We start from the raw sequence: 14,496 nt of genomic DNA, 5'->3' as shown, positions 1-14,496 counted from the left end.
GATAGTTGAATTCGTTCTTAGTCGTAGGCTGTCTGCTCTTGGGACTGTCAGGGGGAGGAGGTGCATAGTTTATTCTCTTGATAACTCTGATAGGACATTTTCCCATGAGGACAGAGTCTGCAGCCTCAAGTATCACCATAGTTGTCAAGCCCTACTCTAGATGGTCTAAGTTTTAGGGAGAAGATGGTTAATTGTAAGTCAGTTGTTGAATAAACATGAGGATCAGATGGATCCCTAGCACCTACTAAGTGTCATGTCAGCGTGACAGCCTGTTTGTAATCCCATCCGCAAACCAGGGTGGCTGACTGGCTGGCTAGATGATGCAAATTGGTGAGATGTATTCAAGTGAGAGAACTTGTCTCAGTCTACAAGATGGGGCACAATTAAAGACATACCAAGTTCTGGCCTGTACACACACACACATACACTTTTGCCCTTGTGTTCCCTAACACATGACAGCACACATTTGCACATGCAAAATGCTTTTATTTTTAATTCACTGTCTACCCACATCTTTTGCAATCTATGTGGCATTTCACCTAAAATTGTGGGACACTGAACAGACAGGAAGCTTGACAGGCTTAGTACTCAATGGTATTGTAATAGTATCAAGGCCAGGTTGGGCATTTGAGTTCATGAGTGGGAGGAGTAAGGCTAGAGGCAGTGGTTGGGGACTTCTGAGTGGTGTGTGACTGACTCCCATTTAAAGCAGCAGAATCACATGCCACTTGCCATAAAGGGAAACCCACATCTGAGAAGTCCTATAGCAGGAATTAGTATTCTCTCTGTGGGGGGTGGGGAGAAAACCTTTCTGAAAACTTAATCTTAGAGCATATTAAGTATGGAAGATGTTTAGGTTTCGAATATTACTTGAGTTGGGCTGGAGAAATGGCTCAGCACTGGCTGATCTTCCAGAGGACCTGGGTGTGATTTCCAGCACATGTGATAATTCATAATTACTAACTAACCCCATTTCCAGGAGATCTGAAGCACTCTTGGCCTCTTTAGGCACTCAGCACAAATGTGCTGTACACACACATGTGCCGGTGAAACACTGACATACAGAAAATAAGTTAAAGAGGACATCACTTGAGTGGAGTTAGTAGTTGATGTCCTGTGTCTTGGATGAAACTTTTCTCAGGTGTGTTGAATGTATTTTTAGACATTTAAAATGTTTTCTTATACTTACCTTTATATGTGTCAAACCTGGGGTTCAGTTTCCAGAAGTGCAAAAATTGTAAGGTAATAGCCCCGTTGACAAGTTAAAAACCAGCTGGGTATAAAGGTACACATTTTTAATCCCAGCACTCAGGAGGCAGAGGCAGGTGGATCTCTGTGAATTTGATGCCAGTCTGGTTACACAGCTATTTCCAGGGTAGTCAGAGCTATACAGTGAGACCCTGTAGTTAGAAACTGATTACTGTTATACAAAACTGATAACTGTTTCAAAGATTTTTTCATATTTTTTGTATGCATGCATGTTATGATGCATGTATACATGTTTTTGTATGCATGCATGTTATGATGCATGCATGTAGGTGGAAGGATAACTTGTGGAAATTAGTTTGCTCCTTCTACCATACATGCTCTAGGGATGGAGCTTAGGTCCTCTGGCTTGGCTACGAGTACCTTCACCGGTTGAGCCATCTTGCTGGCCCCCTTTTATATAGCTTTTAAATCAAGTGTATATTTCAATGGTTTGTTATTCCTACAGTTGTTCATGCACATGTACTCTGTACCCTGCAGCTGTTGGTCTGATAGCTTCTGGCCAGTGTGATGTCGTCGTGGCTGGTGGTGTTGAGTTAATGTCTGACGTCCCTATTCGTCATTCAAGAAATATGAGGAAAATGATGCTTGATCTCAATAAAGCCAAGACTCTGGCCCAGCGCCTGTCCTTACTCACTAAATTCAGATTGAATTTTCTGTCCCCTGAGGTAAGTCTTATGAATTAATATAAATACAGATCCAGAGCATCCTGAGGATCGATCACAGTTAGATCTAGCACGTATTCTAATACTTATATATCCTCTTGATTATAGGACAGGGTGTTTGGTCAAGATTGGGAGTGGGAGTAGTTTCAAAAATTGAACCGTAATCTGGGCATGGTGGCACATACCTTTAATCTCAGCCCTGCAGAGACAGAAACAAGTGAGTCTATAAGTGCAAGGCCTAGCTGATTAACATGACGAGACCCTGTCTTTAAAAGTGTATTTTTAAGCTCTCTTTAGAAATCTGTTTTCTCAAGCTGGGCAGTTCACACCTTTAATCCCAGAACTCAGGAGGCAGACAGAGACAGATAGAACTCTGAGTTCAGAGCCTGCCTGATCTATAGAGAGAATTCCAGGACAGACAGGGCTACACAGAGAAACCGTGTTTCCAAAACAAAAAAGAAGGAAAGAAAGAGAGAGAGAGAGGAAAAAAAAAAAACAAACCAAATGTTTGCTTACAAAGAGCTTTTTTTTTCCTTTAAGCCAAGGCCTTGCTAGGCTGTCCTCAAACTTAAAATCCCCCTGCCTCAACTTCCTGAGTGCTAGTGTTATAGGCATGTGCCTCTGTATCCAGCCAATAACTAGACTCTAGAGTGAGCTATGCTGTGTATCATCTCATACCTCTAAAGAGTAGAGCTGTTCCCTGTCTCCTTTGCCAGCTCCCTGCAGTGGCTGAGTTCTCCACTAACGAGACAATGGGCCACTCTGCCGACCGTCTGGCTGCTGCCTTTGCTGTTTCTCGAATGGAACAGGATAAATATGCACTGCGTTCTCACAGTCTGGCCAAGAAGGCACAGGATGAAGGACATCTTTCTGATATTGTACCCTTCAAAGTACCAGGTGAGTGGTGATAGCTACTGGGGTGTTCTGAATTGCCTCAGTTGCTACAAAAACTTAAACGTTGGTTTTTTAAAAGGATTCTTTTATTTTTGTTATGTTTTTCTGTGTGTGCCTTAGTATGTCATGCGCATGCAGGTGTCCACAGAGCCCCTGGACCAGAGGTTACAATGGTTGTGAGTCAGCTGACGTAAGTGCTGGGCACCACACCTGGATCCTCTGAAAGAGCAGCAAGTGCTCTTGATGATTGAGCCACCCCTTCAACCCTAAACTGAAAACATTAAGTGATAATTTTTTAAAAACAGATTCTACCATGTGGCTCTGGCCTGCCCTGAGCTCACAAAGAGAACTGCCTTTGCTTCCCTGTTGCTATGATTGTTTCCAAGATAATCCGCTTTTATTCTTTCTTTTTTTCTGTTTTCTTTTGTTGTTGTTGTTTTTTAGTTTTTCTAGACAGGGTTTCTGTATAGCCCTGGCTGTCCTGAACTCTCTGTGGATCCACCTGCCTCTGTCTCCTGAGTGCTGGGATTGAAGGCATGCGCTGACACCACTCCATTCAGCTTTTATTCTTAAACATAGACTCAAGTTTAGATTTATGTTGTAACACCAGTAAACATAAAAAAGGGTTTTATTGTTTTTTAAAACAAGGTGTCCTATAGACCTGGTTGGCCTCATATCGTGTAGCTGAGGCTGGCCTGGCATTCCTAATCCTCCGCCTCTACCTCCCAAGTAGGATTTCACACATGTACTACCATGCCCAACTTTTTTTTTTTTTTTTTTTTTTCAGAGCTGGGGACCGAACCCAGGGCCTTGTGCTTGCTAGGCAAGCGCTCTACCACTGAGCTAAATCCCCAACCCCCATGCCCAACTTTCTTAAGGTTTTCTTTCATTAATCACTTTACATCCCAATTACAGCCTTCTCTCCCTTCCCTCCTCCCAGACCCTCCCTCACATTTACCCCACCCCCCACCCCCACCTGTGTGTGTTCACAGTCTGTCAGTGGAGGTCAGAGGATGCTTTAAGAATCAGTTTTCTCCTTCAAGTAGGTCTTGGAGATAAAACTCAGGTCACCAGTCCCCATGACAAGTTCCTTCACCTGCTGAGTCATCTCACTGGTTCCGTTTGGTTTGTAGCTTTAACTGGCCTCTCACTTGTAGCAGTTCAAAATCTTAACCTCCCAAGTGCTTAGATTACAGGTATGAGTCACAATGCCTGGGTCCAGCCTATTTAAAATTCCTGATTCATATGACTTCTATTAGCTAAATTTGAGTGAGGGTTTTAAGAAAATATGAGGGGCTGGGGATTTAGCTCAGTGGTAGAGCGCTTACCTAGGAAGCGCAAGGCCCTGGGTTCGGTCCCCAGCTCCGAAAAAAAGAACCAAAAAAAAAAAAAAAAAAAAAAAGAAAATATGATGTTGGGGTTTTGGTTCTTGTTTTGTCTTTTTTTTTTTTTTTTTTTTTTTTTTTTGAGACAGGATTTTACTGTGTAATCCTGGCTGGCCCGATACATGGTCTGTAGGGTGTCCTCAAACTCACAATGGTCTCCCTGCCTCAGACTCCAAAGTATGCCTGGCGTGATGCCTTTTTGTACTTGTGTGTACATCTGTAACTAAATAAATGAAACAAAATGAAATTTGGTTATATTTTAACTGTAAAAGGCTCTTTTAGAGATGAGGCTATGTACAACTCAGCTGTAGAGTGCTTGCTCGGGACAGTCAGGGACCTGTAGCAGTGGTGGCCATGGGGGGTGGGGATATTGGTCCCCAGCTCTGGAAAGAACAAAAAGGTTTTCTTTATAGTTGATAGATAAGATTTACATTTCCGGGGCTGGAGAGATGGCTCAGTGGTTAAGAGCACTGACTGTTCTTCCAGAGGTCCTGAGTTCAATTCCCAGCAACCACATGGTGGCTCACAACCATCTGTAATGAGATCTGATGCCCTCTTCTGGTGTCTGAAGATAGCTACAGTGTGTTTATATACATAAAATAAATAAATAAATAAATCTTTAAAAAAAAAGATTTACATTTATTTCCACTGTTCTTAAAAGCGTATTTGTCTGTGTATGGATGTACACTCATGCATGTAGGTTCTTTAGAGACCAGAAGAGGGCATTTGCTTCCCTGGAGCTGGAGTTACAAGCAGTGTGAATTGCCCAGTGTTGGTGCTGGCCACTGAACTTGGGTCCCTAGAAAGAACAGCAAATGTTAAACTCTGAGCCATCTTTCCAACCCCTGTCCTTAGCATTCTTAAAGCATATTGCTTTAGAGAAGATACATAATGCTTACAGTTTCTTAGAGTTAAAAATTTCATTTTCGGGCTGGAGAGATGGCTCAGCGGTTAAGAGCACCCGACTGCTCTTTCAGAGGTCATGAGTTCAATTCCCAGCAACCACATGGTGGCTCACAACCATCTGTAAAGAGATCCGATTCCCTCTTCTGGTGTATCTGAAGACAGCGACAGTGTACTTATATATAATAAATAAATAAATCTTAAAAAAAAAAAAATTTCATTTTCTTACAGGAAAAGACACAGTTAGCAAAGATAACGGGATCCGTCCTTCCTCACTGGAGCAAATGGCCAAACTAAAGCCTGCATTCATCAAACCCTATGGCACAGTGACAGCAGCGAATTCTTCTTTCCTGGTACCGGTCATTGCTATTGTGTTTAACAGTGGCGTTTCTATAGACTCGGTAGAAGAGCTTGCAGCACATTTGCTTGTGTGTGGTTGGAGACTTAAAATAAAGCTTTTCACTGTAGAGAAAATGTTAAAGGAAGATCATTTAAAAAACAAACACAAACTGGGCATGATAACATATCTCTGAGCCCAGCATTCAGGATGTACAGGCTGGAAGATCAAGAATTCGCAGGCAGCCTACCTGTCTCAGAAATCCAGTACATGAGTTTTACTCTCAGATAGATTTCCTTGTGTAGCCTAGGCTGGCTTCAAGCTATAGTCCTGCCTCAGTCTTCCCAGTGCTGGAATCACAGGCATGAACCCTGTTTAAGCACAAGGTTTAAAATCATAGTTTGAGGGTCTTAAATGTCTCACCATACTAATACAAAAGCTGTTCTTGTTATGAAGTTGGCCATTCATCAAACTCGTATTGCTTATGGTGAGCATCGTAAGTGGGAAGGACAGTTCTGATACATTATGGTGGTGTAGATTAGCCGCTGAGGATATCAGAGAGGCTTCTCAAAAGAGGTAGCAAGTGAATTTTTATTTTACTTGTTTTTTTTTTTTTAATTTGATGTGTATGGGTGTTTTGTCTGAATGTGTGTCTGTGTATTCTGTTATGTGGAGTGCCCATAAAAGCCAGAAAAGACATTGGCTGTTCTGAACCTGGGTGTCTGGATGAACAAGTGCTCTAAACCACAGAGCCACCTCTCCAGCTCTCAGTGTTTCTTTACAGTATTAACTGATCAATTTCTACTACCAAACTCAACAGTGAACATACTATTAATGTAGTATCCAAAAACCATTTTTTATGTATAGTCACCTGTGTTCCCAGACTTTCTGACCACCTTATTGGTGGCTGTGTGCTTTTTTCAGTATTGCTAAGGTTTTTAGGTTTGTTTGTTTATTATTTTATTTATTTACATTTCAACTGTTATCCCCCTTCCCAGTTTCCCCTCTGCAAATCCCTTTCCTATTCCCTCTCCCCCTGCTTCTATGAGGGTGCTTCCACCCACCCACCTACTCCCGCCTCACTGCCCTGGCTTTCCCCTACACTGGGGCATCGAGCCTCCACAGGACCAAGGACCTCGCCTCCCAGTGATACCCACTAAGGCAGTCCTCTGCTACATATGCAGTATTGCTGAGTTTTAAAAAGAAGATGTATAGTAAAATGTGACAACTTGTTTTGATTTTTGCATACTGTATGGAGTAGGTTCTTTTTCTTTGGAATTGTAGAGGACAGTCTTTCATTTTTGAAGTAATGGGTCCTCATTCTGAAGCTGCATCTCCCTTATTATCTTGATAAATTATAATACCTTATGAACAGTCCCTGATACCTTTGTGCTCCCAAAGTGACTCAGTGTATATACTAGATGTGATTTAATGGTGGATATAGTGAAATGAATTTGTTACATAGACTCTGTATAGATATATTAGTGGACTCATGGACAGGCTTTAGAGGTAGATGCTGGGAGACCTCCAGATGACATCATGTTGTACTGTTTCAGACTGATGGCGCTTCTGCGATGCTAATCATGTCAGAGGACAGAGCTCTGGCCATGGGTTATAAGCCAAAGGCATATTTGAGGTAAAGTTAATATTCTGGTAAATTGCTTATGACTTCTTTATTTTATTACTAGAGGTAACCTTTCTGGTTTTTGCCTAGGGATTTTATATATGTGTCTCAGGATCCAAAAGATCAGCTTTTACTTGGGTAAGAAATAAGTATTTATTTTTAAATTTCAATGAAGAAATTTGAATTTTTGTTTACAGTTATTTATTGTCTGTGTGTCTGTGTGTGTGTGGGGGGGGGTCAGAAGATAATCTACAGCAATTGATTTTTCTCTTTCTGCCACGTGGGTCCCAGGGATCAGTTGCGCTCATTTTTACACAGGTTGGAGAATGTGTTAAGCCCTAAGTTGGCATCTGTTTTCTCATTGCTACCAATTGTGTTGTATAATCAATCAGACACACAGACACACGCTCTGCTCTGTCTCATTTATGCTGACAGCACTGCCAACACTGAGCTTCACCCCTCACCCACAGCACCTTCCACAGATACCTCTCAGTGTCTGACCTTTCTCCGCCGCCTTCATTATAAGCTTGAGACCAGCCAAGCCCTTCTCCTGCCTTGCCCCTTTAAACAAAAGTTCCTTTTTGGTTTTAACTTACACTACCCTGCTTGCCTGTTTATTATCTGTTTTTCCAGGTCTACAATATAGTGAGGATGAAGGGCATGTCTTTTTGTATCCCCAACACTAAACATTTGTATAGTAGAACCAATTAATAAGTATAAACTCAATTTGGAGTATACTAAGAAATGCTTAAGTTAAAATGGGAAGTTTTAGGCTGCTATTTTTGTTTTCTTTTTCAGACCAACATATGCTACTCCAAAAGTTCTAGAAAAGGCAGGATTAACCATGAATGATATTGACGCTTTTGAATTTCATGAAGCCTTCTCAGTAAGTTGTTTATAAGACATGTCTGAAATGAGTATAGACATTAAAAGTATGAATGCTTATAGAGAGTGGGGTTTTTTTTTGTTTGTTTTTGTTTTTTTTTTTTTTTTTGTATTTCAAACAGAATTTCTTTGTAGAGAAGGCTAGGTCAGAGAATCAGAGTCATACTTGTGGTGTTGAAAACATACCTTTGGAGGCTGATTCTTTTTTTTTTTTTTTTTTTCCTTTTCTTTTTTTCGGAGCTGGGGACCGAAACCAGGGTCTTGCGCTTGCTAGGCAAGCGCTCTACTACTGAGCTAAATCCCCAACCTGGAGGCTGATTCTTAAAGGCCCGTTAAGAAGTGTTAAATTATTTCCTTATGACACTTTCACTGAAGTCTGAAAAAGTTACACAAGTCTATGTCTTACATAAAACCCAGAAAGAAGAGCATTAGTATAATAAAGTCTTGAATTATTTTCCCTCCTAGGGTCAGATTTTGGCTAACTTTAAAGCTATGGATTCTGATTGGTTTGCACAAAACTACATGGGTAGGAAAACCAAGGTAAGTTTCTGATAAGTAATATGCTTGAATTTCCCAGCATGCTACTGTTTTGGGTTTAGTTACCAGCTAATAATATAAAGGGGAGCTGGCCGTGGTGGTACACGCCTTTAACCCCAGTACTTGGGAGGAACCTGGTCTACAAGGGCAGTTCCAGGACACCTAGGACTAGACAGAGAAACCCTGTTCTGAATGAATAAGTGAACAAACAAGAGAGGGAAAGGCTTATTCTCTTTTTTTGGCGGTACTGCGGTTGAACCATGCGTGCAGACCAAGTATTCTTCCACTGAGCTATAGTCCCAGTTTATCTCCTAATTTAAAAACAAGTTGTGAAATTGATAGTGAAAACTGTAAGCCTTTATGTTATCTTCTGTTGGTCTTGTTCAGGTGCCATGCCCTGATTTGTTAGGTATTCAGCATTAGTTACTCCTCTCTGTGTTGCTTGCTTTCGCTTAGGAAGAGCCTGACTTGATTGGTCTTAAGTGAAATTGCCCTTAAATTGGTCTTTGTTTTTGTGGGAGCCAGGTTGGAGCACCTCCTCTGGAGAAGTTTAATATCTGGGGCGGATCACTCTCTCTGGGACACCCTTTTGGAGCCACTGGCTGTCGGTTGGTCATGGCAGCTGCCAACAGACTGAGGAAGGATGGAGGCCAGTATGCTTTAGTGGCTGCCTGTGCAGCTGGAGGACAGGTACGTCACTGCAGTGTCATCAGGACTCTCACGTCCTTAGAATGTTTTATTTGAAGCATTGATGAAATGCTGTTTCTAATGACAGAAAACAGCAGTTCTCTTTTTTTTTTTTTTTTTTTCTTTTTTCTTTTTTTCGGAGCTGGGGACCGAACCCAGGGCCTTGCGCTTCCTAGGCAAGCGCTCTACCGCTGAGCTAAATCCCCAACCCCAGCAGTTCTCTTTTGAGAGGTGAGAAGACTATTGATTTTAATTCTGATATTAAATTGAAAGGAAAATGCTCTTTAAATGTAAGCTGTTTTTCTCTTTTAAATGTTTATACTTCTTGTTTATAATATATTTAATATATGCTCATTATGGAAGCTATATAAAATATAAAAATATATTGAAAAATAATTTATAACTGTGAGGCACTAGCATTAAAAGGATTACAATGTATTTTCTTCCTTAATGAGAAATTTTTATTCATTTACCTAGTAGTCGTGACACCTTATCTATAAAGTCTAAAGTAAACAGTCTCTGTGGCTGTTAACTCAGTGATCAAGTAAGTGCTTGTCTTGCTTGTTTGAAGTCCTGGGTCTGTAGCACCACATAAAACCGGTTGTCTCCTGATAACTGACTTACTGCAGGGGAGTTAACCTCTCCATGGTATGTGGCTGTTGTTCAGCCAGGAATTCAGTAGACGTTCTCCTGCCTACCTCACTTATGTTATAGACTCAGCATGCTCCACACTATAACATTTCACTGGGAGCAAAATCCTAAAGGAAGACTAGCTATGGCCTTTTTGGTTTTCTTAAAACAGTTTTTCTGTGTAGCCCTGGCTGTCCTGGAACTTGCTTTGTTGACCATGTTGGCCTCTAGAGATCTCTCTACCTCTGCTTCCCCAGTGCTGGAAGTAAAGCCACCACACTCACCAACACAGTCTTTTTTTTTTTAAAACTCTGATATAGACAGGTTTTTGTTTTCATATTATAGACCCTGTGCTAAGCAAGACAAATAAGCTCTGTAAAGGCCTAAAATCTCGTCTATAGCCACCCTGAATATACCTGATGGCTGGAAGTATAGAATTATTCCTTTTTTTCTTTTTTTCCGGAGCTGGGGACCGAACCCAGGGCCTTGCCCTTGCTAGGCAAGCGCTCTACCACTGAGCTGTAATCCCCAACCCTAGAATTATTAAAAGATGAGGTAGACAGCTTTTCTTTACAGAGTTTGAAGAAAGAAAGATTGTTTCTAAGTTGAAACATTGTTGCTTCATGGTCTGAAACTTTTTAATTGTACTAGGATTAAACACAGGGCTCCATACACCCGGGACACAGCCCCGAACTCAGAGCCGCCTAATCATTTGTGAGACTCTGCTGCTGAAATCTTGCTTATCCGGGTGGGAGCCTCTCATCTCTGCCTGCTCCTTGAGGGAGAAGACTGTGTGTCTCCTGTGGTCTACACAGATTCCCTGCCACTTGTGCAGTTGTTATCTCTGGTATATAGAGTGTACTTAACACTAGAGCATTTTGTGGATGAGTGTAGACTATTCAGTGTCTTTCTTCTAGAAGCTTTAAGCTTGCTACTTGTTGTTTAATTGAGCCAGTTGAGTGACACCAACATGATTAAAAAATTAGAGCAAAACTTCAGTGTGGCGGATCTAGAGCAGTGCTGTTCTTTTTAGAGTTCATTTTTATTTTATGTGTATTGATGTTTTGCCTGCATGTGTGTCTGTGTGAAGGTGTCAGAAACCCTGGGATTAGAGTTACAGACAGGTGTGAGCTACTGTGTGGGGGCTGGAAGTTGAACCCAGGTCCTCTGGAACAGCAGCCAGCACTCTTAGCTGCTGAGCCATCTCTCTAGCCCAAGGCAGTCAGTGTACTTCATCTTAGACGTTGTTAATATTTTGGGCCAGTTAATTCTTTTGGCTGTGTGCTGTAGGATGTTTTAGCATAGCCTGTACCCATGAAATTCCAATAGCAACAAGTTCTCTCCCAGCCCTCCCTTGCCCGTATGTCTGTGCACACAGTCGGATGCTAGTAGAAATGCCTACCACATGACTTCTGAATGAAGAGAGTGGGAAGCTCTTTCTAAGGCGAGAACCACTGATCGTGTTGAAACATGAAAATAGTGCATTTTAAGGAAAGTTGGAGGAGTGTTCTGCCTCCTGTGGGTCAGTCTAACTTTCCTATCCCTGCTCTGTCTGTCTGTCTGTCTGTTTGCTTTATCAAAGTTAACTGATTATTTTGAACACATAATGTATGTGCTAAATTCCAGATGACGGTCTTGTATATAAACTTTAAACTTACATAGTATTGAATTTAGTACCTTATAAATAATAGCTTCTTAATAAATATTTGTTGGAATTGAATTGAACCTAGAAGCTGAGCTTTTCATGAGGCTGTCTACAGGTTTGATGGCAGTCCAGCAGTTAGAATGACTGTGTTTATCAGATAGAATTTAGACCCAGGAAATCCTAAGTGTTTATGTTAAGACTTAAACTTGGGTCAGAACTAGTACCTAGAGCTGTGCTGAGTGTTGCAGAAAGGATGCTGTTTGTTCTTCTACCCTTAAGTGAGCTCAGTTCACCTTTTTTTTTTTTTCAACTGTAGCTTTAGATTTTCTTTTGCTCTTCTCATAAATTCCATCTGCACTGCAGTTTCCCCCCCTTCCTCCATCTCTCCCCTGCCCTACGTTGAGTCTTCCCTAGATCCACCTTCCTTCTCCCTCCCCTCAGAAAAGCACAGGCTTCCCAGGGACACAACCGAACACATCATAGCAAGCTACAGCAAGGCCAGGCACATGCCATCATGTTCAGTTCATCTAACCAGAGAATAGCAAAGAGTCAAGCCCGGGCTTTAGAATCAGGATCCTTACACCCGTTTCCAAATCTCGTCTTTCTTCCCAATAGCTTTGTGATTTGACTGAGTCACTTAACCTCTCAAATCCTGTGTGGGTGGGCCAGTGGTAGAGGGCTTGCCTAGCATGCCTGCAGCCCTGACTTCATCCCCCAGTACCACAGGAACTACAATATAAAAGCAACCATTTACTGCATTTACTAGGACTCCACTCTTCATTAGACTGAGTCTGGTGCATTCATGGGGGGGGGGGGAGTGGCATGTATGTATAGCCGTTGAATATATATATAAGTACATGTATGTTTATATAATGTGTTCTGATTTAATTTTTATAAAATCTTTCTAAACTAGGCACCATGAACTCCATTTTATAGAGGAAGTTGGGGCTTGGAGTGATCACTTTCCCGCGATCACACAGTAGTGATGGTTATGCTGTCGGTTTGTCTATGTACTGGCCGGACTTCCACCTTTCACTGCTTCCTTAGTCTGACTGAACTTTCTTCTTCACAGGGTCATGCTATGATTGTGGAAGCCTACCCAAAATGACTGCTCTGGAAGGAGGCAACTGATCTCTGCAGCACTCGCACTGGGCAATGCCATTTCAATGCACTACCAAGTGATACCTGCAGTTCCTAGCTCTTCTTAGGAAACAACATTTGTGGCCTTCTCTTAAATATTTTGCGGTCAAGCCTTGCCAGTGTTCGAGCTTTCCGATAATCACAGCTTCTGCTCTCTAAGTTCCAGACTATCACAGATGTGTACACAGTTCTTGTTATCTCTTGTCTCTAAGACTAATGACTGCCAGCTGCTTGGAGAGAGGTTAGCTGAGGTTTAGAACCATCTTTGTAACATTTGCAGAATCTCCTCCTTCCTGTCAGTGTCCTACAGAGAATTATTTTTTCTAAAATACAATCCAATGTGCCTACATTAAGTTACTATAGAAAAAAATAATCTAAACATCTCCTAAAACTGACTTGCTTAGAGACATGTTTGTTGACCTTAATAAAGTAGACATGTATTAGAGGATGGTGTGTAGTCTCTTTATCAGTAGGAAAAGGGCAGCTTTTGTAACTATTACAGTCAGTTGTGAAACTGCCAGGAACGCTTATAATAGTGTGTTTCCCTCAGTTCTTTTTTTTTTTTTTTTTTTCCCCCCGGGGCTGGGGACCGAACCCAGGACCTTGCGCTTCCTAGGTAAGCGCTCTACCACTGAGCCAAATCCCCAACCCCTTCCCTCAGTTCTTAACTGAAGCAAATTGTTTTTATTGGAGATGCTCCTGTTTGTCAGGGTTGATGTAATATATAAGAACATATTTTACTTTGGCTATTATAAACCCTCTCAAATTCTTGACAACTGTGCTACATAATCACATTTATGCTGTGAGAGTTGTAGCTTCAGTTACAGACATTTGTTTGAATGTTGCTCAAATGTATGGAAGTTGCTATCAGAATCACCCTGGTCATCCGAGCACTTTTAGGCAAGGAACAGGGTTGACCTCTGAATAAGACCTGAGAGTCCTACTGACATTTCCCCATAGTTTTCCTGGTAAATTAAGACATAGTATGTATGTATGTATGTATGTATGTATGTATGTATGTATGTATGTATGTGATATTTGCGTGGTGCTGAGAATTAAAGTCAGGGCCTAATGAATACTAGGCAAGTGTTCTACTATGAAGATGAGCTTCATCTTCTGCCTGTAATGTGAGGTGTATGTGTTTGTTTTTAAGGTTCTTCTGAATCCAAACTTACTTTTAGATGTCTGACCAAAATTTGCTCAATTGCATTTTGTAATTTATGATTTAGTGAACTTTTTGAGTAATTCTGTCTTGAAATCTTGCTGGAGATAACAAGTAGTTTTCACAAGCGGCTAGCTGACGTGATACTGCACGCCTATGTTTGGTTTGTATTTACCACATGTCGTACGGTAGAAACAGGCTTTGAGGATGATGAGCCTGTCAGAGGGAAAAGGTACCAGGACTTACCCAGTGTCTCCAGGAATGCTTTAGGAAACCCTAGAATCAAGGAAGCAACAGCAGCACCACTAACCAAACTTCAGAAACATTTCGTTCCCAAAGTTATTTAAATACAATAGTTTACACATGAAATTAACCTTGTGAGTTACAAAAATTAATTTTGTAAGTTGGGGAAAATGGCATTAATCAAAAGCACTCCCTTCGGCTGTCCACTGGCTCAGCAGGTAAAGGTGTTTGCCACCAAGCCTGACAACCTGAGTTTAATCTCTGGGCCCCACATGATGGAAAGAGAAAATATAAGTTGTCCTTTGACCCTACACGAGTCATGGAATGTATGCACGTATGAGCACACCCTCATGCAGAATAGGTAAATAGTAAGACAGCAGTCTTAATCAAAAACCCATCGACAGAAATAAAACATGGCACTTTTACAGGTATGCCATGTATAAAAAGGCTAGTTGTATAATACATTTCCTAATAGCCAGGCTAATAAATAAGG

At 41.3% G+C, this 14,496-nt stretch overlaps 1 protein-coding gene across 8 annotated transcripts in view; it reads left to right on the top strand.

The window, feature by feature from the left end:
* Hadhb (hydroxyacyl-CoA dehydrogenase trifunctional multienzyme complex subunit beta) overlaps nt 1-13,046 on the top strand; it is a 34,154-nt gene extending 21,108 nt beyond the window's left edge. For 5 of the 8 annotated variants that reach the window (XM_063261523.1, XM_063261520.1, XM_063261522.1 and 2 more), the window contains exons 8-15: nt 1,747-1,934; nt 2,648-2,828; nt 5,345-5,466; nt 7,007-7,086; nt 7,165-7,212; nt 7,873-7,960; nt 8,425-8,499; nt 9,022-13,043. In XM_063261523.1, coding sequence (XP_063117593.1) covers nt 1,747-1,934; nt 2,648-2,828; nt 5,345-5,466; nt 7,007-7,086; nt 7,165-7,212; nt 7,873-7,960; nt 8,425-8,499; nt 9,022-9,240 — 1,001 coding nt within the window. In that variant the 3' untranslated portion in view covers nt 9,241-13,043. Of the gene's footprint in view, nt 1-1,746; nt 1,935-2,647; nt 2,829-5,344; nt 5,467-7,006; nt 7,087-7,164; nt 7,213-7,872; nt 7,961-8,424; nt 8,500-9,021 lie in introns of all 8 variants that reach the window. The other 3 variants (XM_039111746.2, XM_006239786.4, NM_133618.3) reach the window with 2 other exon arrangements.
* Nucleotides 13,047-14,496: the final 1,450 nt, after the last annotated feature.

Source organism: Rattus norvegicus, chromosome 6, assembly GCF_036323735.1.
Source record: "Rattus norvegicus strain BN/NHsdMcwi chromosome 6, GRCr8, whole genome shotgun sequence".
Lineage (NCBI taxonomy): Eukaryota > Metazoa > Chordata > Mammalia > Rodentia > Muridae > Rattus > Rattus norvegicus.
The sequence above is the reverse complement of the archived record's forward strand: the minus strand, read 5'-3'. Positions and strand labels throughout refer to the sequence as shown.